This window comes from Fusarium redolens, assembly GCF_020744475.1.
Source record: "Fusarium redolens strain MPI-CAGE-AT-0023 chromosome Unknown BKA55scaffold_15, whole genome shotgun sequence".
Lineage (NCBI taxonomy): Eukaryota > Fungi > Ascomycota > Sordariomycetes > Hypocreales > Nectriaceae > Fusarium > Fusarium redolens.
Window position 1 is genome coordinate 413,026 of NW_025763678.1, and position 26,198 is coordinate 439,223.

The following is a 26,198-nucleotide window of genomic DNA, read 5'->3' on the forward strand; positions in this document are numbered from 1 at the left end:
GGATTAGGATCTGGGTACGGCTGGTTTGGCGAGCATTCAACATTTGCATATACCCTCCCGATTGGGAGCAGATGAGGGTCTAAAATCAACAAATTGACCTATTTTTCATGATGATGATGAACCTTTTTTCTCTCTATAATCCCTGTGATTGATTGTGATATGACCCATATGAGTATCTGTGTATTGTGAATGATGTCTCCCAACGTCGGAGCAGTAACTGCTTGTCATGGTGTTTTGCATCTTGATGTGGTTGAAATTCATCACGTGCCCACGCGTGGATGAGCTACCAAGCCCCACGTCACAACGCGCTTCTTTGTTATCCTTGCCTTTCAAGCGACGATATCAATTCATGCTTAACTTCTTCCACATTGAGGATCCATACTTCACATGTGACCTGTGACGCGATGCGTCACTACTTATTAGGATGCCTCCGATTGTAATACTTGATTCTGACGACGAAGACGAGGATGGCAGCTTTTCTCCGCCTCCAAATATACAGGCACCATTCTCATTTGGACCAGCCGAAATTGAAGCTCAGACTGAAGCTGCGAATGATTCTTCTGGAGGTGTAAGCCGTGCGACGACATCAACAAACCCGTCATTCTTTCAAAATATTTACAATGAGCAGAATGATGCAGCGCGTGGTTACGTTCCAGAACCGACGGCCAGATCACATGATCAGGATCAACATTCAGTCTCAAGCTCTGAGATGACAGCGCCAGCACCTTTCAAAAGAACTGTAACGGGACTTATTGAACCTTCTTCAATACCATCTGCAAGAGAACAAACAACAAAAAGAGGACAGACCAACGGAAACGGGCCAGATGAATGGACTCAGGCCTCAACACCAGGCAGAAGAAAGGCACCCATGGCTGTTATGGACGATATGTGGGATGTACCGAGTTCACCTGATGAGCGTCCTGTTAGGCCTAAGATAAAGCTCAAAGTCAAGAGTTCAAAGGCTCACTCTGACTCTACCTCTGACTCGCATCACGCGCCAGAGTCGGATAAGGTGGGAAAGGTCCCAAGCTCTAAGTCTGGGCGATCAGATGCTTCACCTTCAGGCAAGAAGCGTAGGAAGGTCAACCATCCAGAGCCTTCTTTCCAAGGTTCCAACGATGTTGACTTGGTTGCTATCCCTTTCAGTCATGAAAATGAAGGAGAATACCATGAGTCCCAGCCAGCGCCAACACCAAGCATGCTCCCGCCAACATTACCAGTCAATCAAGATGATTCTTTCTTCATCACCACAAACCCGCTTACTGATGCCAAAAAGCTGGAGTACGAGAGTGTGCAATTGCCTTCTAGTGACAGCCAGAATCACCAACTCCCCCCGGTCCGCCAGTTCGAAATCAATCTTGCTTCAAGCGGAGATGCAACAAACATCAACACCCCCAGAAGCCATGCTCATTATCTCATGAGTACTGCTCCTCCTCCGCCTTCAAGTGTGATGGATCCAAACAGAGCAACAATTGGGCAAGCCACTGGAAATAGATGGGATTCATCTCCTGACGTCATCTCCGCCATCGATTCGCCTCCCAAACAAAAGGCAACGAGACAACTAGAACAAACAAGGAATGGTGACTCAACCGAGCCCGCAAATAATGAGATTACACATGAGCAGCAACCAGAACAACCGGAGCTTCCAGTCATGCAAGAAGAAGCGTTTGATAATTATGAGCCTGAAAAGGTGGCAAAGACAAAGAGATCAAGAGGTCGGCCGAAGAAGAAGGCTGTCGAAGAGCTCGCAACCGTGATAGAAGCACCTTCGCTCCAGTCAGAAGTTGTCACGCCTGTCGCAAAATCCAAGAAGCGTGGGAGGCCACGAAAATCAGACCAAACGGAAACAAAGGAGGAGAGTCCAAATATCGATCCATCAGCGTCTACCAACGATGCTTCACTATCTGAAGATGCTGTGCGGCCAGAGAAAAAGGCCAAGATAGCTATTGAGAAGTCGGAAAGCAAAGATGAGCTAGCAGAGGAGAGCGAAGTGGAACCTTCAGTCAAAAGCAACAGCCGAGAAAGTCCTATCCTCAAGGAATCCGACCCAAACATCATGGCCAAATCTGTCTCTAGTTTGGATGATGACGCGGCGTCCAAACTATCAGATGTTGCAACAGAAGAGAAGGAGGAGAAACCAGAGAAACCAGCGATTACAAGCAGAAGCTCAACACCCTCCAAGGGACTGTCAGCAATCATCAACAAGCCCGTCTATCGAGTTGGATTGAGCAAAAAGTCCAGGATTGCGCCTTTGCTGAAGTGTTTGCGTAAGGAGTAAAGACTGTTGGCTTGTTGGGACTCGGCGAGGATGGTGGCTTGATGCTTGCATTTTTGGCGTTGTATGACTTACATCTGGTCTATGAACGACCCTGGCTGGCTTACATTCGATATTGGTTGCTCGGGGAGGTGAAGTTACAGGCGGTGGGTTAAGATGCCCGCCTTGATTAAGCATGGCGTTCTGGTAATCATATTATGGACATCAGGGTAATAGTAGCTAGGATCATGATGGTAGACTACTTGCTTCTGCTTGCAATGGAACATATGTTGGAAGCATGTTTATTGCTACATTGCAGCCAGCATAAATCAACAATTTGTGCATTCATTTGCTTGCTTCTGTCATCAATGATGATGCTTTGTCTTCAATCCCTGAGAGTTCAAACACATTTCTTCTGTCATCTGCCTCCCATGCCGTTGGACCGATGAATTGGCATGAAACATCGGTCCTTTCTCGCGATCTAGTGAGTCAATTGTAGGTCCAGCATAGCATGTTTTGTTTGGCTGCTATTGCTTGCTATATGCTTGATCAAACCACAACTATAGCAGACAGTCGACAGCGTCATGATCAGAAAAGAGCAATAAGAAGCGAGAACAAACAAACATGAAGATCGAACCAAGAATACACATCAAACAGAGAGAAGAAGAGGTCTTATGGAAAAGTATAAATACCTCCAGACCTTCACACCCCTGGATATCTTTCCTTCTCATCAACAACAACTCACACACTCTACTCTGATCTACACACAACTACACTACACTATCTATCATCCATCATGCCTGGCGACGAGAAAGTCATTATCCCCATGACCAAGGAGGCTGCGGCCCGCATCCAAGCCGGTGCAGTAAGTCTTGCCCATCAGTCCACTCATACGATACATTCATGTCACAGTCTACCAAGATATACTAACACTCATGAAAATAGGCCAACGATGGCAACGACCCCGACTTTGCCGTTCGAGCTCAGGCGGCCGGAGACAAGAACATCAACGAGGCGGCTAAGGAGGCCAAGGAACAGGGAGAACAGAAGAAATGAGATGTTCGATATGGATGACGATCGGAGGTATCAATGAAGATAGGATCTAGTCATGAAGAAATGAAAGGGAATGGTTCTTGTCTATAGGAAGTGACCCATCGAGGTTACTTTATCACTCAACGACAACAATTTGATGAACCAGATGCAGTAAACACGTCCCCTCTCATAACTTCTTTTCTCGTGATGATTCTTGTGAGGTACTGCGATGCTCAATTCTGTCCCAAACCAAGTCTATAAAGATTTTGAGACTACTGAGGCTTTCATATGTGCTCTGTATAAGATCCAACTCGCCGGCAGGCTGAATGTCAGTGGCTCAGCAGAATGTGACTATAGTCATATAAAATGAGTAAATTTCTTATTCATGAGGACAGCCAACTTGGTGTTACTGTAATCTTCTGTCCTTTTCAGGCTTCAGTCTTCTGTTTCGAGGTATTCATATCACCATCCACCTCTGAACAACTACCCAGATGAGATAGTTGGAGATAAATTACTAAGTCCCAATAACGCCCTTTCGTAATGCATGCATGCTTCTGCCTTTGTTTCCCGGTTATCAACCATCCAAAATCGCCAGATACCTTTCCCAATAATCACTTGGCCACCTGATATTCCTGCTTATTCCACCAACAGGCAATTGGGCAGATTCTGTTCAAGTTCGATTCTCATCGTCCATTTGATGAATGTGTTTTTTGACAAACTCGAATGACGAGAAAAATATGGCATTCACAACACATGACCGACTCATAGAAACTCCTAGGCCACGGTACATGTGTCGCTTAAAGAATTCGATCTTTGGCGCAGGCTCGACCTTTTCCCCCTTCGAATAGAGTAATGAGTTTCGCTGATAAATGCTCTTGGCTGAATCAATAGGGTCTGTCCATTGCAAGTAAGATTAAGAGTTGCAATATCGGGTGCAGCTTGACTTACAGATCATCGCCCACGATACTAAACCACACATGCCACCAGCGGCAACGACAGCCACCTTGTTACTGTTGGGATGATCGCCAGCCAATGTGTTTCCGATTTGTTTCCCACTTTCATACACCATAAAATAGATAGCCGTGCCCAACGTGTCACGGACTGCACATTGTTAGTCGGTACCAAAACAACAGGTTTCAAGGAGCCACTCACGAAGATGAAGCTTCAGGCCAGTATATAGACCAAAAACACCACGATGTTTTATGATATTGGCCATTGTCCGCAAAGTGCCCTTATTTTGGTAGCTAGCTGCCACAGCGTGACTACCTTTATTGGTCGAACCGCGTTCAGCGAGCAGTACAGAGACTTGCGCACTGAGCTTAGTGAGCTCGAAGGGACAGGCGAGAAAGGTTATACAAGAGCCAGCGGTCGCGCCAGCAGCGCCAAAGCATGCGACAGAGTAGAGATTCGGATATGTGCCATGCCGGTTTACATGGCCAATGATATCAAACCCGAAGTTGCGTTTAACCCAGGCCGAGTAAGAGTATTTGGCACGCTGGTAGATCGAAAAGGAGACGGTACGGACAAGCGTTATGCTTGCCATCGGTGCTGTGACGCCTACAATGTCGGATTAGTCAATTGTGATCGACCACATCCTGTCAATTGGCTGCAACATACCTCGAAAGAAGCCACCGAGCTTCTCAGCATGATATGTTTTGCGAACACAGTCGAGGAATCCATTGTAGTGGTAGGTTTGCATGCGCGTCTTGACGCTATCGAGTGGGAAAGCGGCGAGGGTAGAGAATACGCTGGAAGAGCTAGCTGCGATCTCGGTTCGGTATCGTTTAACAAAGCGGTTGGAAGGGTTATTCTTTGGTACTGCAGAGACGGCGGCACCCGTTGCAGTCATAGCCGTGGTCTCGCCATCGCGTCGCCCTCCAGCGCCGAGAGGCATGCTGATGGCAGAAGTTGTTGCTGGAGATAGTGACGACAGTTGCGATTGATGGCCTGTGACATCTTGGTGGGCCAATTTAGCTCCAGTGGTCATTGCTTTCTCCCGCTCTCCGGGATAGAGAGCGACTGGACCTCAAACCGGAGCACCGACGGAATGATACGGGCGTGCGAAGCCCAAGAGGTAGAATATAGATATAGTCAAGGTATAGCTTTATTTGGAGGCGCGGTCGAAACACGGCCTATCGAGAGCAGCCGTAGGGTCCATTCAGACGTGAGGCACCGGGAGAGTCGAGTACAGGTACAGAGACGACGGATGGAAAAAGATAATCTGGTGGATTTAGAGGACCCAGATCGGAGGTCGGGGGCGGAGCGGCGTCGGGATATCGGTGGTGGGCGGCTCTTCACTTATGTCTCTGCACGGGCTCGGGCGTCCGGGTGCCCTCGGCAGAGGACGGCGACGACAACGGAAGCGACGATGCTGATGATGGCAGTTCCTTTACACAAAAGATCAATTAATGGGAAAATATAAGAAGAGGAGAGTTGGAGGATTAAGGTCTGTGACCAAAGGTGGAGATTGATTTAGTATGGGCAGCAGGTACTGACCTTACCTTATGGTACGTATTAGATAGACTAATTCGTAAGGTAGGCAAGGTAGATCTTGGGATGGAAGTGGTAATGGAGGACGGTAGGCGCAGGCGGGGGAGAGAACGGGTCATGCCTGCCCTGCCTCCCGGACTTGCTACTTTTCTTCGGTGTCAAACTTCCTTTCCAAACCAAACAACCCCTCGGACGGGAAGGAACAGCCCACCCAAGTTTCAAGGTCGCGGGGTTTGACCGAGCAAACGCCAAAGGCACAATCCAACCTCTTTCTTTGGTTCCTGGTTCCCCCCCGATGGGACCTTTTCGAAGACCGTTTAGAGCTTCCGCGCCCTGTAATTGATCCTTCCCGTTCCCTACGAGCTGCTGTATCTCAGTGGGTGCATCATCTGCCGACCGTTCATCACATGTTTTTTGGGGGAAATACCTTAACCTGACTTTGATACTACAACTACTTCTTTTCACCAATTTCAACTTGATTTCTTACGATATTAAGACTTGACTACTCTCACTGTTGACTCCTTAGCCGAGATATCATCCGTCGCCCCATTTCCGCGGATACAATAACACAGCTAAAGTCTCAACGCCAAATCATGACCCGATATCCATGTCATTAAGCGGACTTCAATGTCCGGATAAGTTAGATGTAACCGTTTACTAGCCTTCGCCCAATAACGACCACTGTAAATCCTCACCCCGCAATCATAGTAAGATAATTTGGGGTTGGACAACCGCGTTAACCTCAGAACGAAAGGACCTCTCCTTGGCCGCTCCATTGTTGTGCTTCACAAACGACCACCAGCACCAGGACCTCAAAACTCCCAAGATCGACGCCTCTCGATGCATTCAGCCGTTGAGACTTTCGGCTATCATGCATCATCCTTGAAGAGTAGTTGACTTGGCAGGATAACACCAACCATTACAACCACAATCACCGTGAACATACCATGCATGGGAATGCACGTATCTAACACATCGAGTAAGCAATTTCCTGCGCGAATGCAGCTGTGGCTTGGAGCTTATACAAGTGTTGGTTGTCATCTTGTCAGCTCGCACGCTGATTATACTGGTACTGTAATTTATTCTACTCGGAGGACAGACGTCATCCTTCCTCTCATGAGGATTAGCAAGATGACGAGATCGCCATGGTAGACCTGCACACGTCTCTCACTCGTGAGTTGACTGATGTGAGGTCTGCAGCAGGGCTCGGCTTGCCTCTGGATGGTCTGTTCTCCGGCGAGCTCCAACTACGAGAGCTTGACGAAATCCCAGATCCAAGGTCTTCTAGACTACATATGCCACACGCCTGTGTCTCTGTTGACTCAAGATCCGGTTGCTGTCTCAGCTGGAGTCTCAGCTGGAGTATCCTCTGCCGGTGTTGCCTGGCCCGTAGTGCCATTATTGGGAGTATCGTAGCTTGATAGCAGACGTTCCTCTTCCTTCTTCGAACGGACAGCCTCTGTCTCTTCACGAAGCTTCTGCAGGTTCCAGACATCGTCATCGTCATCATCGACGTCGGAATCATCCTCATCTCTCCACTTGCCACTCTCGAACAGAGCACGACCAGTGTTCTCCTTGGCCTTGCGCGCTTGCTCCTCGGCTGCCTTCTTGTCGAGACGATCCTTCTTCCACTTCGCGAAAGTCTCGGGGGTGACTGGCGTAAGAGTACCGGTCAGTTTGTGTCGCTCAGACTCTAAGAAGTCCTCGAGTGTCAGGGTCTTGAGTGGTGATTTGTCCAAGAGCGCCTTCTCTGCTGCTCTTTGCTCCTTGGTCTTCAGAACAAATCTAAGTTGATGTTAGTGCAACTGCCAAAATAACTTGATGAAAGAAACCATACCCAGGTGGCAGAGCATGCTTATACTTGCACTTATCTCCTCCGTTAGGGCAAATCCAGAACCAACCATACTTGCCATCCTCGATGGCCTCGATAAAGAATTTGCACACTTTATCGGTTGTGGTTTGCTGGTTGCCCTTCTTTGACAAAACCACACTTCGCAATTTGTCTTCGTCCCAGTCTGCTGAAGTCTCGGCCTTCTTGTTCTCCTCTTCCTCTTGTCGTGAATCGTTGTACAAGTTCTTCTTTTCTGTCTTACGCTCAACAGAAAGATCGTGTGCAAACTTGCACTTCTTGCCCTTCTCACAGTTGCCTTTCTTGTAAAAGATGCACACAACTGTCTTGGGATCAACGCCAAAAGGAACCTTCTGAACTTGCGCTGGTTTGTTCATCATAGCCTCCAGATCCCTCTTGGCCTCTTCGGCCGCCTTCTTCTCACGCTCTCGGGCCGCCTTCTCAGCCTGTTTTTTCTTCTCCTCCGCTGAGCCACTGTTCTTAAGGTTTGCCTGCATGCGCGAGATTTCCCTCTGTGCAGCACCGCCCTTCTTATTTTTCATGCCGAAAGTTCGGTCCTCGACCGACTTCGTGGCCTTCTTGGCCACGGGCTCCTTACCCTTCTTGGGAGGCATGATGGGCAGTTGGTGGCGGGGTAATCGTGGGTATCAAAAAAGATATTCGATGGGATTCGGACGATCGTGAAGTTCGTCGAGGGTTTCTGTTAGCTTGTATGCCCACAGTTCGCGTTGGGAATGGCGAGAGGCAGAGCCACCAAATCTGGGTTGAAAAAAAGACGAATGTCGAAGATTGCTGATAGTTGGTGGGCTGGGCTGCCTTGGTGTGGAGGATGAAGTCACAGGCTAGTCACGTGCCTGGCGCCCAAGACTTTTCTTCGAGGGCAAGTACCTCGACGTGTGTAAGTGATTAATGATGTCTACTATATTGCAAGGAAGAGTATTATCAGTGATTACATAGAAATTCGTTGTATTGCTCTTCGTCTTAACTATGGTAGGAACTAATTCTTGTCAGACGAGAACAAAGAACTGCGTAAATATTGAGAAAAAAAGTTATCCTCACCTAGAAACTCACTCAGGCACTCACTCAGGCACTCACTCACTCTGTCGCTCACAGTGGCTAGAGTAGGGATAGCGAGTCGGGAAATCTTTCAACTGCGGGCCGCGCTAAGAACCCCAGCAAGAATACGTACCTGTCTCTGCAACGCGGACACTTTAGAGCTCCATCTGGCCAGTTGAAGCTCCATATCCAACATCTACTACAGATACAGCCTCGCGTCCATCCCACGGCACTGTCACTGATCATTCAGAGGATTGATTCAACTCTGGTTTCTATTCAAACGACTACCTTCTGAAATTAATAGCCGGTGTGTACTGTCAACGCTGAAATGATTGCGCGCAGGACCAAGTGTTGATCGAGAATCATCTAGCTCCCCAGGCCTACGCAGCTTCTTGTCCATCACCTTCATCACCGCAAACATGATCTCCGACGGCGATCTCTATCGACTAGCCATTTTCTTTGGCACTACAGCAATGATCCTCATTGTTCTCTACCACTTCCTCGAAGTCAACGCTGCGAAGGATCCGATTGAAGCCGGCAAGGAGGGAGCGCCAAAGTCACTATAGTTGCACAGTATCATGATTACTGCGCATTGTAATATTTCACGAGAAGGGGATATCCAGTTTGCAGCAAAGACTGCTCGGCGTTAAGGAGAACTCTTTGGACGAACGATTCCGCCTATTCGAAAAGCAGAGGTTGGGCTCGATACAACTAGACTAGGGGGGTTATATGGATATTTTGCTGGGAGGTTTTCAGCTATCTGCAATACAATACTGAAGAATCTTTTCCAAAATTGTCACAGTAGACATGAAGTGAAGGCCCTGGGATGGAAGACTTGATGGCACACGCCGATGCCAGCCTATCACAGATCATATTTGCCTAGCATGAGCTATCCTTAGGCAGATTCTGCTCAGTAAAGAACAAACAACATACTTCGTTGGTCGTTTGCTTCCCTCCTTGAAGTTGCGCTCGTTTGCATTTGTGACGGAACTCTGTGCAAACTGTCCCTTTAACGCATGTCCCTATTCGTATTGTAATTGGTGCCAGATGTTTACAGTGTGGCGGTGCGAAGCTTCTGCTACCAAAAAAGGCTAGCTTTTCTGCAGCGCCACACCCAGACCCGAGCTGATTAGGCAGTCGAGGGCAACAGAAGGAGCAGGAAGCAGCGCCCACCCCGTGTTTTTCTGTGCCTTTGTTTCCCTCCCTCCCTTGTCTCCCTCTTCCTTTCAACCTTCACCCAACTTCACTCAACTCCCAACTTCAACCCATATACACCCACTTCTCAACCCAGCCCAAGCAATTTCTTCTTACCCGGCCGCCTTAATAACTCTCGCGCGCCTTTTATTTCATCTCAAGTCTATCAGACGCTTATTACCACCTTCTCTTCAACTCCCATTCCGCGTTCGCGACTTGCGCCGTCATCGAGCTCTAGTCTTCACCATACCTTAATCGCGTCTTTGACACCAAATCGCACGTGTCAATCGATTTCTTCTGCTGATTTGACCAACTGCATCAGCTTGAACAGCAGATCCAGCTTCTTTCTCACGGGCCTGTCCTCCTCAGCCCGTCTTTGACCTACTCTTACCAACTTCATCAACACACATAATCATGTCCGGCAAGCTCGACCAAGCTCTTGACGATATCACCCAGGCCCAGCGCCGTAGCGCTCGCCGCCGACCCAACCAGCGCCGTGGTGCCGGACGCCCTGCTGCGGCCGCTCCCGTTGGTGGTATCCAGAAGAGCACCAAGCCCGCACGCGGCGCCGGCGCAAAGCCTGCCCCAGCCAAGGCGACTCCTACCAACAGTGACAGCAAGATCATTGTGAGCAATCTGGTAAGTCGCAAACAAAGATTTGAAATATATTAATATACTAACGTTTGCAATAGCCTAAGGACGTCTCGGAGCAGCAGATTAAGGTATGTTTCCGTTGCGGCCCTTAAAGCCCTCGGACTTTGTTCGACCTTTTCTCCTTCGCCGCTCTCATTTTTGCCTTCGACGTCGCGTCTATCCGACTAGTTTGTCGACTTAGCCTTGAGGCCTGGAGCTATCGGACACCCATTCTCCTTCTTAGACTCGGTAAAACCTGGAATATGGTACTATGTCGGAAGTTGAGATAATCCTTGTCGCGCAATGATACTGTAGGAATCGCCTGGTCAGCGTTCCTCGCCTATGTAGCGCCGACTTTTCAGGGTAGAGGCTTGTCACAACGATATGCGTATTGTACCAGCCAACGGCCAGCGAATTCCTCCGGATGAAACTTTTTGGAATCCTGCATCTACTTTAGCGAGCAAGCAGTGAGCACATACAGTAGCTATCCCTCGCAGATCTTGAGACAAAGTTGTGTCGGCTTGAACGAATCCCCGTTCGGGGAATAGCGGGTTGCTTGTCTGTTTTTGAGCATATTTTCGAATGCTACACTTATAGTAAACTTGGGTTGGGTCCAAGTTGTGGGTTACTATTTGAAAGAGAGCCATGTGGGTGTGGCCTTGGGTGCTTCAACCGATCTCAAACCCTTGATGGGCAGACCGAGGGCTCTGTCTTTGTCTCACTGCTCTGCTTGCTAGCTGTCAACCAATATGATTTCCAAATCCTGGCGACGTGATACTCTCCCGGAACTGGAACGACCAAGGCTCGATGACGGAATGACGAATTTTGTTCAACTACACTTCGGAAGACTAACGCTATTTTCCCCCAATAGGAGTACTTTATCCAATCCGTTGGTCCCATCAAGCGAGTTGAGCTTTCCTACGGCCCCAACTCTCAAAGCCGTGGTATCGCAAACGTGACCTTCCACAAGTCGGACGGCGCTAGCAAGGCCTTCCAGAAACTGAACGGCCTTCTTGTCGACAACCGACCTATCAAGGTGAGCTATGTTGACACCTCCAGTCGCATCAACAACTAACTTGAACAGATCGAAATCGTTGTCGGAGCTGCCCAGGCTGATAAGGTCATCCCTACCGTGAAGACGCTTGCTGAGCGCACCACGTACGTGAAATACGTCCCCCTGTTCTTGACAATTACTGACCACCGAAATAGCCAGCCTAAGGCTCAACCCAAGTCCGCTGCTGCTGACAAGCACAACGCTGGTGCCGCCAAGGGTGCCGCTGCCAAGGGAGCTGCTGGCAAGAAGCGCCGTGGTCGCAACAGCCGTCCCGCGAAGAAGACCCAGGAGGAGCTCGACTCGGAGATGGCTGACTACTTTGACGCCTCGGCCGCCCCTGAGGCCAGCAACAACGCTGCTGCGCCTGCACCCGCACCAGCTGCTGCTGGTGATGCTGACATGGATGAGATCGCTGTATGTACTATTAAATTTCCTCTGCACAGTTGATGCTAACTACGATATCAGTAAATTCGTCAAAAGCGCCACGACGATGTCATGAAGCAAGAATAATAAATTACAAAAACAAGGGAGCTGGTGTTTTATGGACATTTTGTGGAAGGATACGGTGGTTACCCGGCTTTAGTGCTGCTGCAGATTGATCCGAAATGAAAGAGAAAGAGAGGCCTTCGAGGTCGAACAGCGGAGCAGCTGGTTTTGCATTTGTTACTGTTTGGTCTCAGTTCTCACACCCTTCACACGTCGAGCTTATCAGTTCGGCAACCATGTCTAAGGCGTTGCTTTGCAGCAACAGCGGGACCTGGAAATTAAATTGTATTGTACAATAGATGGAACAAGAAGCGTTCCATATACACGAATCTCTGTGAAGATACGATGGCATCTGCTAACCATGGTTAAATGTACGAAAGATTTGGTGTGATTTATTCCCAACTATGCTTTAGTGTTGAGACATCCCAGTCACTGAAACGAGACTGACTAACTCGTTCGTATCTGAGACCAGTCAGTCAGTCAACCAACATTTCTAATCCTAATACAGCGTCCATGCCAAGTCATGAAGGGGTCCAAACATAGACCTGCCTCAAGCATGAGCCTTGAAATCACAGGCTACCTTTCAACGATCACATTGGTCAGATTTTCAACACTTGAGTGAACACCGGTGGCTTAACAGTTTTTCCATTTTTTTTTCTTCCATATCGTAACAGGCAATGTAGTCTTAACTACATATCCGAGAAATAAGCCTGCCTTGGTACGGCACAACGCCAAAGTTACCCAGCCTAATCCTGTACTGTAGTTCAGAAATGCTCCTCTTTGGCAACATCAAACATTCATAATTGAGAGATTTAGTCCTTCTTCTCGGTGGCAGCAGGGGCAGTAGCGGGGGCGGCCTCCTTCTTGTCGTCGCTCTCGAGGGCAGGCATGTCGTCGTCGTCATCATCTTCGTCGAGCTCATCACCAGCGCCCTCGGCACCAGGGAAGCCAGCACCGCCACCTCCCAACTTGGAGAAGTCGATACCGCCAAAGTCACCACCCATGTCTCCCATACCAGGCATGCCGCCTATTGTGATTTGTTAGTCATGCGGTTTTACGAGGCGCAGTCAATTAGGATTTGTATTCGACTTACCCATGCCACCGAATTGAGAGAAGTCGTCCTCAGGGGCCTCGTTCTGCTCATCCTCATCAACCCACTTGTCGAAGTCGGTCTTGAGGAAGTGGACGCGCTTGGAGTCCTTGAGCAATCTGGGCCAGTACTCCTCCTTGAGCTCCTTCTTTTGCAGCTTTATCTCAACGTTCTTGGCAGTGTGGTTGATCTTGCTCTCGGCGGGGTCGATCTCGCCCCAGAACTCGAGCTCGACATGGTACTTCTTCTTGAGAGTGGATGAGGTGCCGGTGAAGTTGAGCTTAGTAGGCTGGAGGTCGAGAGTGAGGCTGTCCTTGGGCACATCAGGGACAGAGATGGTAAGGTAGATGAAGTTCTTGGAGGCGTCGGCGACGGAGGATCGCTGGGCCCAGAGGACTGCGAGTGATTAGCGGGTGAATTGAAAGTGGCACTGAGTGTATGCGCAGAATGCGATCAAGATTGTAGTCGTAGAAAAGAATATCGGCAGATTACATCTTGAGAGCGGCATCGGGAGAGGGAGGGGGAATACGAGCACAAGGCTGGGGCTGGGGCTAAGCAGGGACGAGCATTGACATACCTTCGGGGTAAACAGTGTCAGACATTGTGAAGGTTGAAGTAAAAGGGTATCTTATCGTATCGTGAAGTTACGTGAAGGAGGAAAAATCAGACAGAGAAGAGAGAGATAAGGAGAAAGAAGGCGAAAGATGTTGCAGATGCAGATGCAGCAGAGAAAGAGAAATGGAGACGGAATGGATGAGTTTTTGGTGGGCGGAGGAGGTGCAGTTTTAGCTCCTACTTCTTCTGTACAGCGGGCAGTACCTAAGGTGAGAGGTAGGCAGGGCGTACCTCATTCAATCCGCCTTGAGGCTTGCACGTTTGTCTGGTCACAGGCGGGATGGTAGAATGTCTAAGAAGGAGAGAGAATAGAGGGGCAATTGATCAGCAGATACCTCAGCTGTCACCAAAATGTAGTGCTATCTAAGGTACTGCCCTACCACAACTTTTGAGTGCCCGCTCTGACGTTTGCCCGCCCCCTTGAAAGTGGCCAGCTTTTCTCCACTATTACTGGGCTGTAGCTCCTAGAAGGTGCTGGAGTTTTGTCACCTCAGTTAGAAGTTTGCTGTGTACAAGCAGCTACAAGATGTTTCCAGATGCAAATTCAATGCAATTTCAGCTCAATTCTGAGGCTTCTTGCATGAGACTCGATAACAACCCTTTTTAAACAACCAAAAGCAACTGATTGTAGTGTCTCTTTATCTCTAGATCAGCAATGGCAGCCTAGTCCTACACGCGGCCGGCATTCGATGGCGGGGTAAGCGCCTCACACAGCTGGGCCGGAGGCGAGCCAGTGCTGATCTTAGTGCCAGGTTCCAGGGAAGCTTCAGCGGACCTCCCACTGAAACCCCTCCAGTCCCTGTTTTTGCTCGCGGGCCAATTAAACCTCGGTCTGCCTATCACCTCAGCCTTGAGGCCAGTATGGGGCGAGCCTCACCACCATGACCCAACATCATCAACGACTGGCTGCGGCTGATTCGACGACATCAATACGCTTCGAGGTCTAGTAGTACTACGGACGGTTTGACAGCCTTTTCAGCTCGAACACGCAGATCACTGTACCGCATTTGCACCTCCACCCAAATTCTACTCCGCCATTTGGCCATCTTTACAGTTGCGTCATTGGCGCGGGCATTTCCTACTCCCTCCACCCAACCGCCGCCATGGAAACATTCAAATCTCTTTTTGCGAAGCCTGATCCTCAGGCCCAGGTACACACACCGGCCTATACTTAGTTCCACATGACAGTCTAACATGTCTGGCTATAGATGCGCAAATGCAATGCGTTGATGAGGCAAAACATCCGCAAGATCGATCGCGATATCCAGACTGTTAAACAAGTTGAATACAAGACGAAGAACCTCATCCTCCAAGCCGACAAGCGAGCCCAGCGCGACCCATCCCGCGCCAAACAAGCCCAACAAGAAGTTCGCGACTTTGCTCGCGAGCTCGTTCGCGCCCGAAAGACCTCAGCACGCCTCATAACATCCAAGGCGCAGCTTAACTCGGTGCAGATGCAGGTACAGGAGGCCTTTGCTGTGCGAAAGATTGAAGGGTCCATTCGAGCGAGTGTCGGTATCATGAAGGATGTTAACTCGCTTATCCGTCTACCGGAACTGGCTGGTACCATGCAAGAACTGAGCGTAGAGCTCATGAAGGCGGGTATCATTGAGGAGATGGTCGAGGATTCGCTTCCTGCTGACGGCGACATGCTTATGGAGGACGAGGAGGTTGACGGAGAGGTTGACAAGGTCTTGGGAGAGATTCTCAAGGACCGCAAGCAGCCCACTCTGCCTGTGGCGCCTGTACCGGAGCCACAGAAACCCCAGGAGGAAGAGGAGGAGGAGGAAGATCCAGAAGCTATGATGGACCAGATGCGCAACCGGTTAGAGGCGCTTCGAAGTTAGTGTACGTTTGGTGATAGGCTTGCTTGGCTAGTATTGCTGGAAGATGCCAGTTGTTCTTCATCATGGGAGGAGTTGGGGGAGTTTGGCGTATCTACAGTTTTGGCATACACTCGATCCTACAAAGACTTTTTGAGGACTATGGGATTGGCATTGCATTGTTCGTAGTTTGCACTACGACGAGATATTTAACCGCGTTTCGTGTTTTTCTCTACGCCACTTGTTGTGATCATCATCTGAGCTCTTGCTCCGGCCTCGACCAGCTGGTCATTTGATGGGGGTGAATATCATGTATACTTCACAGCTCGTGCCTGTGATATCCGTATCTCCGGTCTTGGAGACCGACCATACTTCGAGAGTCAGTCTCGTAGCGTACTGTACTCTTTGAAGGAGCAACATCAACTTGCGGTTTGCCCTTGGACAAGTCACTAAACACCAAGTCCAAAAGCTCATGTGACAACTACACGAATAGTAAGAAAATATGTTGGAGTTCAGGGATCAAATCTTCCTATATCAAGTTAGGCTCGTTACGAATGCCTCAGACCCCTTGAAAGAGCAACTTATACTCGCAGTTTGCTATTGAACGTGTCACCGGATACTGAGACTTGACGTTCTGGCGACAGGTGCATAGATGCAAGAACTGCGAAACGCCATTCAATCCAAATGTCAACGATACTCTGCCCAGCCAGAATTATTTGCAGAGGATACTATAGTGCTTACTGGGTGCTTTCTTGTCGTTGAGTTGCTCAAAGAGCAAGTTCACGAATTCCATATGACCATATACGCCGAGATTCAGCTTCTAGTGTTATCTAAAGCTCCCATGATAGTCTCTTCATCTTGTTGTTCCGTCATATTTCAGCCTCGGTGTCTGGCATGGGTTATTACTACTGTATCTCGAGTGATATGACTAGGTTCAACTGTCGTTGATGAAACCAGCCAAGACGTCAGTGGAATTTGAACTCAGACTACTAGTCCCTGTCTGAATTTACTTCGGTTTTGCAGGTGATTTAGTTCTATCCTATCTCGAGGTCTTCAATATAAATGCTTGTCGCTTATTCAAAGCATACGAATAGCCAGGGGCGAAAGGTCATGTTCAACATCCACATATGTTTGCAGTCTCTTTCAGACGTTGGTGTGTTATGGCTTGTCGATCTCACACTCACATATCAATGATAATGTAATGGGTAGACCAATTGTGGTTTGATTCGTTTCCTAGTCTCATATTATAAAAGCCAACTTTGAAATTCGTTTCTTTCATTCGACTACTCTACTTCATTACCTATGTTAATAGGTGAGCCTTCACACCCCAATAGTATCAGTAAGTCGAACGGTGTCAGATACCAGAGTCGTATGGCCCCAGGCCTATCACAATTCAATACCCATCAACTATATTCTCACCTAGGCCTACAGATCTGCCGTCCACGATGCGTTTAGTACTACGGAAGCAAAAGAACCTACCCTAAAGTCCACATGACACCAAGATGAGCGATGCCCAACACCAATACTTCTGAAGTAGTGTGACCCGGGGAACAACTCTAGTCTCGGCCGAATGTTGGGTTACCCGATGGCATCACGGTAAACAGGGGGAAATAAGCAAGTTTGACCGATGTGTTGTTGTTCACACCGGATAGTCACATCCGTAGATGGCCTCACTTCACCGCAATCAAGCCGCTGCCACAACTACAGTACCTAATCAAAGGAAAAAAATACACATCGCCTAAGTTAGCACACCCTACAGTCGCGTCACAGAATCAATTAAAAATTTTTCTTATGTGACTCATTTCCAAGGACAGCTGCAAGGGACCAGACCAGATATAGCTGCTGTCGTGTAAGTTTGACCCGCCAGCTCAACACTTTGTCGACGAGAATGCGCACCAACTACAAGCCAGCGCATATAAGCAGGTCTGTATAACCTGAATACTGGGAAAGTGCATGCATGAGGATATTAGTGTAGTTGCTGTGAGTAAGAGTGTCTGCATGGCTGGTTTCAAAAGGCGGTATGCTGGCCGGCTAGAGGACATGTATGGCTAGCTGAGTTGATGCGGTGAAGCTCGAGTGTAGCAGGATCTTGAAACACATTGATCGGTGTAGGATAAAGAGTCCAGTCAAGTCGAGTTGACTCGAGATGCATATGCAGCAGGGCAAGGCTGCATGAGAGAACGCACACGCATTGCAGTGCAGTTGAGGGCGTGTTGTTATCTCTTTTACCCGGCACTATCACTGACACTGACAGCAGAACTGACCGCTTCAATAAGGTGACAACTCACAAACAATATCAATACGAGAGGACATTTTCAGCTTTAGAAAAAGCATATTCCAAAATCAGTAGATTAATCAGGACTCATAGGGTCAAAGCATAACAAACACTAATTGTTTCCTCCCCCTTACTCAAACATCAAGCAAGGGCAAAAAGTAAAGTGCCGTCTCATTGTTCATGTTCATGTTCATGTTCATAGCGGGAGCTAGAGGATCTTCCCTCGTGGATCGATTCCTTGGCTGAGAATCACCCATTGAACCCTGGGCAGTGGTTTTTGCTTCTGCGTGGGGGGAGAAGAGGAGACTTGGTGGGATGTGATAACAAGACAACCAAAGGTAAATGTGATGTGATGAGCTAAAGCAACGGATGCGAGATCATCGGGACGGTACGGCAAGCACCTGATCCGAGCCTAACGCTCTTGCCGCGTGAGACATGCTTTAATTATACAGGGGCAAACAATTTCAAAGTGTACCTAAGGAGTTTGTTGGTTATGAGTTTGTTTGTTGTATTGAATAGCGGCATGGCGCTGTCAAGACATATCACATCCAATTAAAAGCCCCCAAAACTGAGAGAACAAAAGAGACAACCATCCCCTCAGGCCTTCAACCCCCAACATGGCTTGCGAGGCGTGAGGCTGTAGCGGGTGATTGCTCTAGCTGCTTCGTGCCTGAAAAGAATGCGAGATTAGAACTCTCACTGCAGTTGATGTTGGCTTGATGCGTTGTATTGCGGTCAACCCCACGAGACCGCCTATACACCCCCACCCGGTATCACTTCAACAGGTGGCATGCCTCACATGGAGTGATAGATTGGGTGCCTTTGCCAACGCCAACAGGGCTGTACTGACCGTATCAGGAGACAGCCAGCTCAAAACACTCAGGCCGACTTCGGATGAGAATACAACCCAAATTCGATATCACATCTTGGGCTCATAGACCAGGGGCGTGTACGAGAGTATCGAATTTGTTTCAATGACGGCATCATAAGGGGGAAATAAAAAATTCCTGTCATGGAAACTCATTACACATTTTGGGTATCATGATTCCTCGATGGGAGATTATCATAACGCCTTGTCGCTTAGTGACATGTCTATCATGACGATCAATAGTGTTGAAGACTCACCTCCCCTCCTTGCCGGAGCAAAACAAACGAACTGTACCAGAGGCAATATTTGAAGGCAAATAGTCCGGAATTAGGAAATAATCAACTCAATTACCCTTGAGCGTAAGTTAATCGTAGTCGATGGTTTATGCGTTTTACAAACCCCGGATTCTCAGGTGATCGATCCCCAGATGACGAGGCGTTGCTGGCTGACTTACACCCAATTTACATGCTACATGTAATCGTCATCGCCAGCCTCAGCCTCGGCCTCAGCAACTCAGCCCCAAATACGAACTGAATGCCTGTAATAATCACACCGTAGTTGTAGCTCACAGGGAATCACGACGTAGCAAGCAGGCAACAACGAAACATTGGATTGTTACAGTTCGGGGGCCAAGCCAAGCATCACGGGACCAAATACGATACTGATAGCGTAATCAATCAAGGTACGGAACACCGGGACGATGAACCTTTTCAACTGTAAATTCGGAGGCGAGAGATCCGAGCCAATCTTTGATCGAAACATGGGGGAATGCGAAAAGTAATAGGGGAGCACAACGCGTAGACATTGTAAGCATCCGCGGCCTCCGTGTCGCGAATGCATCCTGTTGCTATTCCTAGCAGACGTAACAGTAACAGCGAAGCAGTGAGCAATTCGGAGACCGTATTATCTCAGCCTCAGCGTATTACAGAGTGAGCATTGCATACGACATCATATCATACCCGACAATGCAACCAATTCATTACAGCAACAAAAGCCACATTCGGTTTCGCATACCATTTCTGCCATTTACGCCGGATATCTCAAGATGAGTGAGATTAGCAGCGACATATCATATTTCTGTGTGTACGACGTCATATTGATCTCTTTTGGATATTTCCCACGACGCGGGTTTGGCATCGCGATCCTGGGGTAAATCAGAAGGGATCTGTTCAGGGTTTGAACGAAATAGGTAACCTGTTGCGCTGAGTCGTGGCGTAGGCGGCGCTCCCACCTCAGTGACATGTTTCGTCTCGCAGGTTCCTTGGCAGCGGAATGACTGACTCTGTTATTCAATAATTGCCTTCTTTGAGGTTGCATCAAATTCAGGAATCTCAAATCAGCTGCGTCAGGATCATTGTTGCTGTGGCCGGAAGCAAACAATGAATGAATGTCTCAACGTCTGCAGCGTGAGAGTCGGAGACAATAACACGTCAAAACCTGTTATCATCTGCGACAGTCTCAGCCGAAACCAGAAATCGTAGACAAGTTTAATTGATTTTATTAATTAATTACGATTCAGTTTTGAAACTATTGAATGTCGAGGAACTTACTGATCAACAGTGCATACTCACCCTCACGGTCATTCCGTGATGCATTAACATGATGAATGAAACGTCAAAGCTGTCAATCGCGTGGCAGACTGGACTCTCAGACTCTCGAAATGGAAGCTCTACACGAGTCGCTCACCCACGTTGCTTCGACAGTGACAATGACAATGACAGCGACAGCGACAGCGACAGCGTCAGTGACCTTCCTTTTCCTTAGGAATTTCCGACATTACACGCCCCCTCCTCCCATTCGCCCGTTAGCTCAACTCTACCTAAAAGGGGGAATTTCCGGGACCATTATCGCTTCTTCCCCAGCTTCGGGCAACTCTACACGTTTCCCGCAAGCCACATTTTGTTCGATAGACCTCGGGCCAATTCCGGCAAAGGTCCACGGTTAGAATCCGATCAAGAGAGATTGAGATGAGCACTCTCCCGCGGCACCGCAATCGCAATCGCAACCGCAACCGCAAACACGTGGAAATTGCGGAAGCTAACTAACCAAGAACTGAACCAAAATCCGGGAGGCGTTTCCCCCAAACCCGAGGTAGCACGGGACGAAGTCCGAGGTTGGAATATTTTGAGTTTGGACGTTGAATGATTCAGGAGCGGCACCCTGAAGAAGGATGCATGGAATTTTCTTCATATGACATATACTCACTGACACTGACACTTGCAATGATTTCATGACACATGCTTCTACTATGTGGCTGTCCTTCCACGGACCTTCTACCGATGCTTCTAGTGTCCACAACTGCATCTTCACCACCACAACTTTATGCTCCATTCCCAAAGGAGAAGGTGGACAGCATTTCAGGGTGGCTTCCAAGAAAGAAAACGGAAGCTCTAGAAAGAATTGATAGAAGCCCCTCCGATAAGACTCCATCTCTCTCTCGGCTCTACTTACTCCGTAGCATCACTGACTAACAGCCCCCATATTAAAGGGGGTTCGTTACGTTATGAGCGATTCGTGAATGGGGTCAATGCAATGCCTGTCGGGAGCAACTCAGACATGGCAAGCCTTGGCTGTTTGGTACAGTAAGAGGAGAACCGCCGGTTCGGGTCGGGGGACAAGGGGTTATGAGCGCCTCAATCCTATCGCGGCAACGGTAAAGGGAGAAAGGCTGGTCAAGCCGCCAGGCCAGGGGTTTAATTCTATTTTACAGGCCTTCGGAAGGCGGGAATAGTATTCCGTCCCATGCCGTCCATTCTTTTGAGGGAGCTAGGAATGGCAGTCCGCCGACCGGAGCTGGGGTTTTGATTAGAGACGAATCGTCAAAGCAACGCGAGTAAAGCAAACAACAAAGTTTCAAATGCAGCAGCAGGCCGTGTCCATGGTGTCGGATACTTGCTTTTGGACATGGGTTCTGAGTCGGTTATGTCACAAAGAGAATGTTATTCCGTGCGCCGGATAAAGTCGCAAGCGAAACCGTGTAAACGGTCAAAACACTAATGACTGACTCTTGCTAGACCAAACAATTCTTCAAAGGGGCTGCAGTACGAGAACGGCTAGCCGAGTCTTTCGTTAGTTAAGCATGCGAGACCAGTAAAGCATATCGCAATGCAGACTCGGAAGCCGATACAGTGTCTGATCCAGCCTTCGATAAGCTTTTCCTTAGCCTTGGCACAGTAATTTCCTGATTGAGCATCTTGTCTCTTCCCGCGGGATTCGATGTCAAACAGGTAATTATACGACAAATGAAAGGATTGATGACGTTTACTTCCTTGGCTTTTTCTTGAGACTCTTATTGCAAGCATTATCGCATTATCATTATCAAACTAAAGGATTCCCCAGACGCCAGAGCCCAACGGTGACACGGGTCACCCCCAGCGAGCGGGAAATCCAGGGCTGGCTGACCTGGCCTTGCTGTAATTTTAATGACCGATCTCTGACCGTAGCTTTGGGAATTTGGGATTGGAAACTTGGAACTTGTCAATCCCGGAACGGCACCCGGCCGCGCGGACCGCTGTAAGGATTTCATAGCTGTGACCAGAACCAAGGACCAGGCTCAAAAGGTCCACTACAGCGAGATTGCTCGGGATGAAGGATTTCAGGTGTCAATTAATTGAATTGCAGTGAAAATTCCTTGTGCCGAGGTGGAGTTATCTTGGGTAACGTGAGAAGAATTCTTCCATGGAATCTTCCCTGTCAAAAAATGGAAGGCCAATCTTGTGGGCGAGTAATGTAAAGTTGGTGTTTCCCCAGACCGGCATTATACGGAAAAGAATGGATCGTGGGAGTGGCTTGAGTGAAGAAAAAAATAAGTGGCGGTGGAAACACAGAGATAAGGTAAGGAAAACTGTGGTTTGCCATGACGAAGGTATCGCAAACGGCGCAAAAGGCTCGGAGAAAAAGGACCCTGATACCCATATCTGACTCATATCACGAGTTATTCCCGCCGAAGCTGCAGCTGTAGTGCACCTCATCCTTCGGTTGATCACCGAACAACTTGACCGCCCGGAGCCTTTCTTCTTCTCAGCGGGCATGGCATGAATTGCGTGCTGCCTCACGGATAAAGGTGGAGTGAAGCGGGAATACGCAGGGCCTTTTCGGCGTTGCCTTCACGCTGTCGTTGGTGCAATTGAGGACGAGAACCACTGGAGCCACTGTATCTCCAGCGATCAACAAGCTAGAAAGCTACTGTGAATCCAGATGGCCAAACATATCCATTATCTACAGGGTTCACTACGGGCCAGACCGTTAATCATGAACATCACTTGTATCCGATCAGCAGCAGCTCTGTCTGATAAGCAGATCTATCAACGTTCTGGGCTGCTCGGCTAGGAGCAAAAGCCCCTTTGTGCAGCTGCTGCGACAACTCTAGACTCTTACAGCTGTGTTTCGCTTGGGGGGCTCGAACTGCAGATCATTTCTTAGCCAGAGTGCGGAGAAGCTCTTGAAGCTGTCTCACCCATCCTCAGGCGAGCACATCCGACAGCTCAAGCTCACCAATCTGATGTCTTCCGACTCACAAGCGACAGCGCTAGATTCGAATCACAGCTCTGAATGCACCCTCGCATACGTGCTGTTGCTATCTGAGTTCTCCTGTTTCCGATATGTCAACAACCTCTCCCTTTGACTCGACCAGGGCGAGACAAGCGCCGAGGGAGAGTCAGTAGTTCAGCCGAGCGCCAAGGCCTTTCGGCGAGGGGTAAAACTTTCATAGTCAAGGAATTAAAAACGGAGTCCAATTGAGGCTGTAGAAAGGCCGAAAGGATTACGGAAGGGAGACCGCCACAAGGTGGAGAAAACGCCGCAAAAGCGGCTCCGACTGTGGATGCGGGTCTCCGAAGAATGCGCCGGCGTATCGCATGTGGAGAGTTTGAGAGAAATATCAAAGTCTTCACCAGGTTTAACCCGTTGCCAAACGTAAGCGAAACTGTATTGCTTTGTGTAACTGGGGTAAAATTAAGAAAACTCTTCACTCTTTTCGCTCTATCCAAGATTCTTGCTTCTTCCACCGGATTTTGAAATTGAATATTGTGCCCAATGCTAGGTTAGGATTAAACCCTGCAGCTGTACCACCGAGATTCCTACCGGCCAAGACATCGCGGAGAAGAAATACAATGCCGTGATTGGCTACCGATATCGATATCCATGCCAGCTAGCGGTGAGAGGGACGAGCTGCGATTCGTGCGCTCAAGCAGCCTGGACGAAAGGGGAAACTTGCTGGTACATGACTCCTGGGGGAGCTGTTCAAGGTTTGTAGGCTAAACGGGCATGCAGGGTAAAAGAATGCTTGGTCCGGGATTGAATTCTATAACCCTAGTGGGAAGTTGGAAAGAGGAAGAACCTTTGAACTCTACTAAGCACCCCCTGTGCCCTAGGGGATATTGGGGGTTGATGTTTCTGGTAGCCTGGAGTTTGGGTTGACAACTTCTAGATTGGGAGGGGAAAAGGGAATAGGTTGCGATAAGACGCGATATTAGGTAGGCTTCGGCGGGTAAAAGGCCGAGAGGTCGGAGGAGAGAGTTTCAAACCGTATAGGCGTGGTTGTCTGTCTATCGAGGATGCATATGCATATGATATGATTTGGTTTGATTCGTTGTTTACTACTGTATGGCTGTTGTTGTTTATGCCGTTGACCGGCGGTGAAATTGAACTATCTCGGCTTCCGCAACTTTAGTGGTTGATGGCGCAGATGGATCGGACAGTCGCTGCAAGATGGTACCCCAACCGATTGATAGATGACTCTTCGGATGGTCGCTGATTGACTGTGGGTGGTAAAACAATTACCCAACTACGAACGAATGCTACAACACCACGAAGCACGTATCCAGCAAATAGAAATGAGTGCCCTTTGCGTCAAGGGAGCGGTCAGTGATTGCGAAATGCAAGCTGTTCCCTACCTGCATTGGATCGCATCTTGTCTTGGCCCTTGCTTGGAGAGAAGACCAATCCAGCAATCCCTCAATCCTGTGAATGCCCTCCCCCTCTTCCCAAGTAGGAAAAAAGAACAACCAGAGTGAGTGAGTGTCAGCCAGCCCTGTGGGATGCATGGTGTGGTGTGCGGCTATCAAACCTGCTCTTGCCCGACGCGACGGGAAGGTTTGGGCGCTGAGCTATCTCGGGACAACGTATGCCAGGGCAGCAGAAGCAGAAGCAGCCCGAGGATCGACCGCGGCCAGGGACCGATTCTGGGTGTGTTGGGCGCTGGAAGAATGGGAAGACGGGCCTGGAAGGGAGGGACAAGGCCTGTGCGTGGGGGAGAAAACGGAACGGAAGAGGAGAGAGGAAACTTGAGAGACATCCTATGCACAAAAAGCAACCAAAGACAAACGCATCAATGATCAGATTCGATAAATTACAAGACAAGACAAGAGATGAGACAAACTCCGAATGAATTCAATCATATTCCGAACCGTAAGCGGATGGCCTTTGATCCGAATAGAAAAAAGGAATGAATCATCTACGATCATTCATGGAGGAACGAAAGCGACGGGACTCTCTCACTCGCTCGCTACAGGCTACAACAGCACCAATGAAGCATCAATACCTCGGGATGATGAGTGATGAATACGTTCATTCGTGTCGCAAAGTATCACATCACATCGTATCCAATTCGCAAGCGATTGCTGCGCTGCGCTGACCTGCCGTAATCACCTACGATTACATTATACGGTGGTGAGTAATCCAGTTGGTCAGCCTGGGCGGTAAATCAATCCATCTGGCTGTGCTCTATTACAGCTTGTGACTCTACTGATGACTGTGACTTGTGTCCCATTGCCGCCGCGCAGCCCGTGATTTGGTAAGTTGACCCGCGGGAGGGAGGCTGTGATCCAGGCGACGGCAGCGAATCGCACACGGTGTAATTGGTATTGTGGTTGCTATTCGTAGGTTTTCTGCTTTTGGCTTTTTGACTTTCACCTTGGGAATCTGGAGGAGGCGTTTTTTCAACCCCGGATTACGAAAAGCCACAGGGCAGATGAGACCAAGCCAGCTTGCTTGGGGACAAGCAAATCAGACAAACAAGTTTGATGTGTCTTGGATGAGAGCAGATTGTCTTGGACGATGACGGGATTCACCCAATACGGTTTGTGAGTCTTGTCTTGTGTTATTGTTGATTTGGACGTATCAGTGAATGAAATGCAATGCTGTGATCCATATGAAAAGGCCTTGCTTATCTCACCGTCTGTTGGGGATTTACTTTGCACAGGTTCTATTTTCACAAAGCAAGTTACTTTACGGACGGCACAGCTCTCAGCTCGTCACCGCAACACGAGTGCATACAGACAGTGCAGCAACAGTCAGTCAATGCTGGTAACCATCCATTACGAGGCTTATCAATTTATGCTTTGCTGCTGTTCCTATCAATAGCAAACAACAACACAACGCAGCGCAACGGTGAACAACAAACTTGATTTCTGGAAGACTTCGGCTTCGTCTTTTGGAGCTTTACGGCACGATCTCGGCACATTCAACGATTTGACCCGA

General features: G+C 48.7%; 7 protein-coding genes across 7 annotated transcripts; 4 read left to right on the plus strand and 3 right to left on the minus strand.

The window, feature by feature from the left end:
- Positions 1-297: 297 nt before the first annotated feature.
- BKA55DRAFT_577785 (uncharacterized protein) lies at positions 298-2,602 on the plus strand. Its single transcript, XM_046193635.1, has one exon. The coding sequence runs from the start codon at positions 425-427 to the stop codon at positions 2,276-2,278; it is 1,854 nt and encodes a 617-aa protein (XP_046045418.1). The 5' UTR covers positions 298-424; the 3' UTR covers positions 2,279-2,602.
- A 448-nt stretch (positions 2,603-3,050) lies between these two features.
- Positions 3,051-3,310, plus strand: BKA55DRAFT_694048 (uncharacterized protein; the record flags this gene model as incomplete). The annotated part of the gene is made up of 2 exons (XM_046199990.1): positions 3,051-3,119; positions 3,200-3,310. The coding sequence occupies 2 exons, from the start codon at positions 3,051-3,053 to the stop codon at positions 3,308-3,310; spliced, it is 180 nt and encodes a 59-aa protein (XP_046045419.1).
- A 312-nt stretch (positions 3,311-3,622) lies between these two features.
- On the minus strand, positions 3,623-5,500 carry BKA55DRAFT_123090 (mitochondrial carrier domain-containing protein). Its single transcript, XM_046184801.1, has 4 exons — positions 4,904-5,500; positions 4,439-4,843; positions 4,235-4,387; positions 3,623-4,180 (listed from the first exon to the last, which is right to left on the minus strand). Exons 1-4 carry the CDS (start codon positions 5,271-5,273, stop codon positions 3,957-3,959), a joined length of 1,152 nt encoding a protein of 383 aa, XP_046045420.1. The 5' UTR covers positions 5,274-5,500; the 3' UTR covers positions 3,623-3,956.
- Positions 5,501-7,098: 1,598 nt separating this feature from the next.
- Positions 7,099-8,239, minus strand: BKA55DRAFT_520436 (uncharacterized protein; the record flags this gene model as incomplete). The annotated part of the gene is made up of 2 exons (XM_046188421.1): positions 7,099-7,561; positions 7,614-8,239. The coding sequence occupies 2 exons, from the start codon at positions 8,237-8,239 to the stop codon at positions 7,099-7,101; spliced, it is 1,089 nt and encodes a 362-aa protein (XP_046045421.1).
- Positions 8,240-10,289: 2,050 nt separating this feature from the next.
- BKA55DRAFT_543091 (uncharacterized protein) lies at positions 10,290-12,030 on the plus strand (the record flags this gene model as incomplete). The annotated part of the gene is made up of 6 exons (XM_046190548.1): positions 10,290-10,514; positions 10,568-10,597; positions 11,380-11,544; positions 11,593-11,666; positions 11,718-11,976; positions 12,028-12,030. The coding sequence occupies 6 exons, from the start codon at positions 10,290-10,292 to the stop codon at positions 12,028-12,030; spliced, it is 756 nt and encodes a 251-aa protein (XP_046045422.1).
- Positions 12,031-13,115: 1,085 nt separating this feature from the next.
- Positions 13,116-13,535, minus strand: BKA55DRAFT_520633 (HSP20-like chaperone; the record flags this gene model as incomplete). The annotated part of the gene is made up of 1 exon (XM_046188440.1): positions 13,116-13,535. A coding segment is annotated over one exon (420 nt), but the record flags the coding sequence as incomplete, so codon positions are not given.
- A 1,099-nt stretch (positions 13,536-14,634) lies between these two features.
- Positions 14,635-15,600, plus strand: BKA55DRAFT_597044 (Snf7-domain-containing protein; the record flags this gene model as incomplete). The annotated part of the gene is made up of 3 exons (XM_046196022.1): positions 14,635-14,699; positions 14,733-14,904; positions 14,962-15,600. The coding sequence occupies 3 exons, from the start codon at positions 14,635-14,637 to the stop codon at positions 15,598-15,600; spliced, it is 876 nt and encodes a 291-aa protein (XP_046045424.1).
- Between the last annotated feature and the right edge of the window lie 10,598 nt (positions 15,601-26,198).

Excerpts from the sequence above, each read along its gene's own strand:
- BKA55DRAFT_577785 (XM_046193635.1), top strand. The coding sequence starts at position 425 with ATGCCTCCGATTGTAATACTTGATTCTGACGACGAAGACGAGGATGGC.
- BKA55DRAFT_123090 (XM_046184801.1), bottom strand. The coding sequence starts at position 5,273 with ATGACCACTGGAGCTAAATTGGCCCACCAAGATGTCACAGGCCATCAA. Across the intron at positions 4,844-4,903 it reads GCTCGGTGGCTTCTTTCGAG|GCGTCACAGCACCGATGGCA; the intron begins GTATGTTGCAGC and ends CCGACATTGTAG. Across the intron at positions 4,181-4,234 it reads AGTATCGTGGGCGATGATCT|ACCCTATTGATTCAGCCAAG; the intron begins GTAAGTCAAGCT and ends TGCAATGGACAG.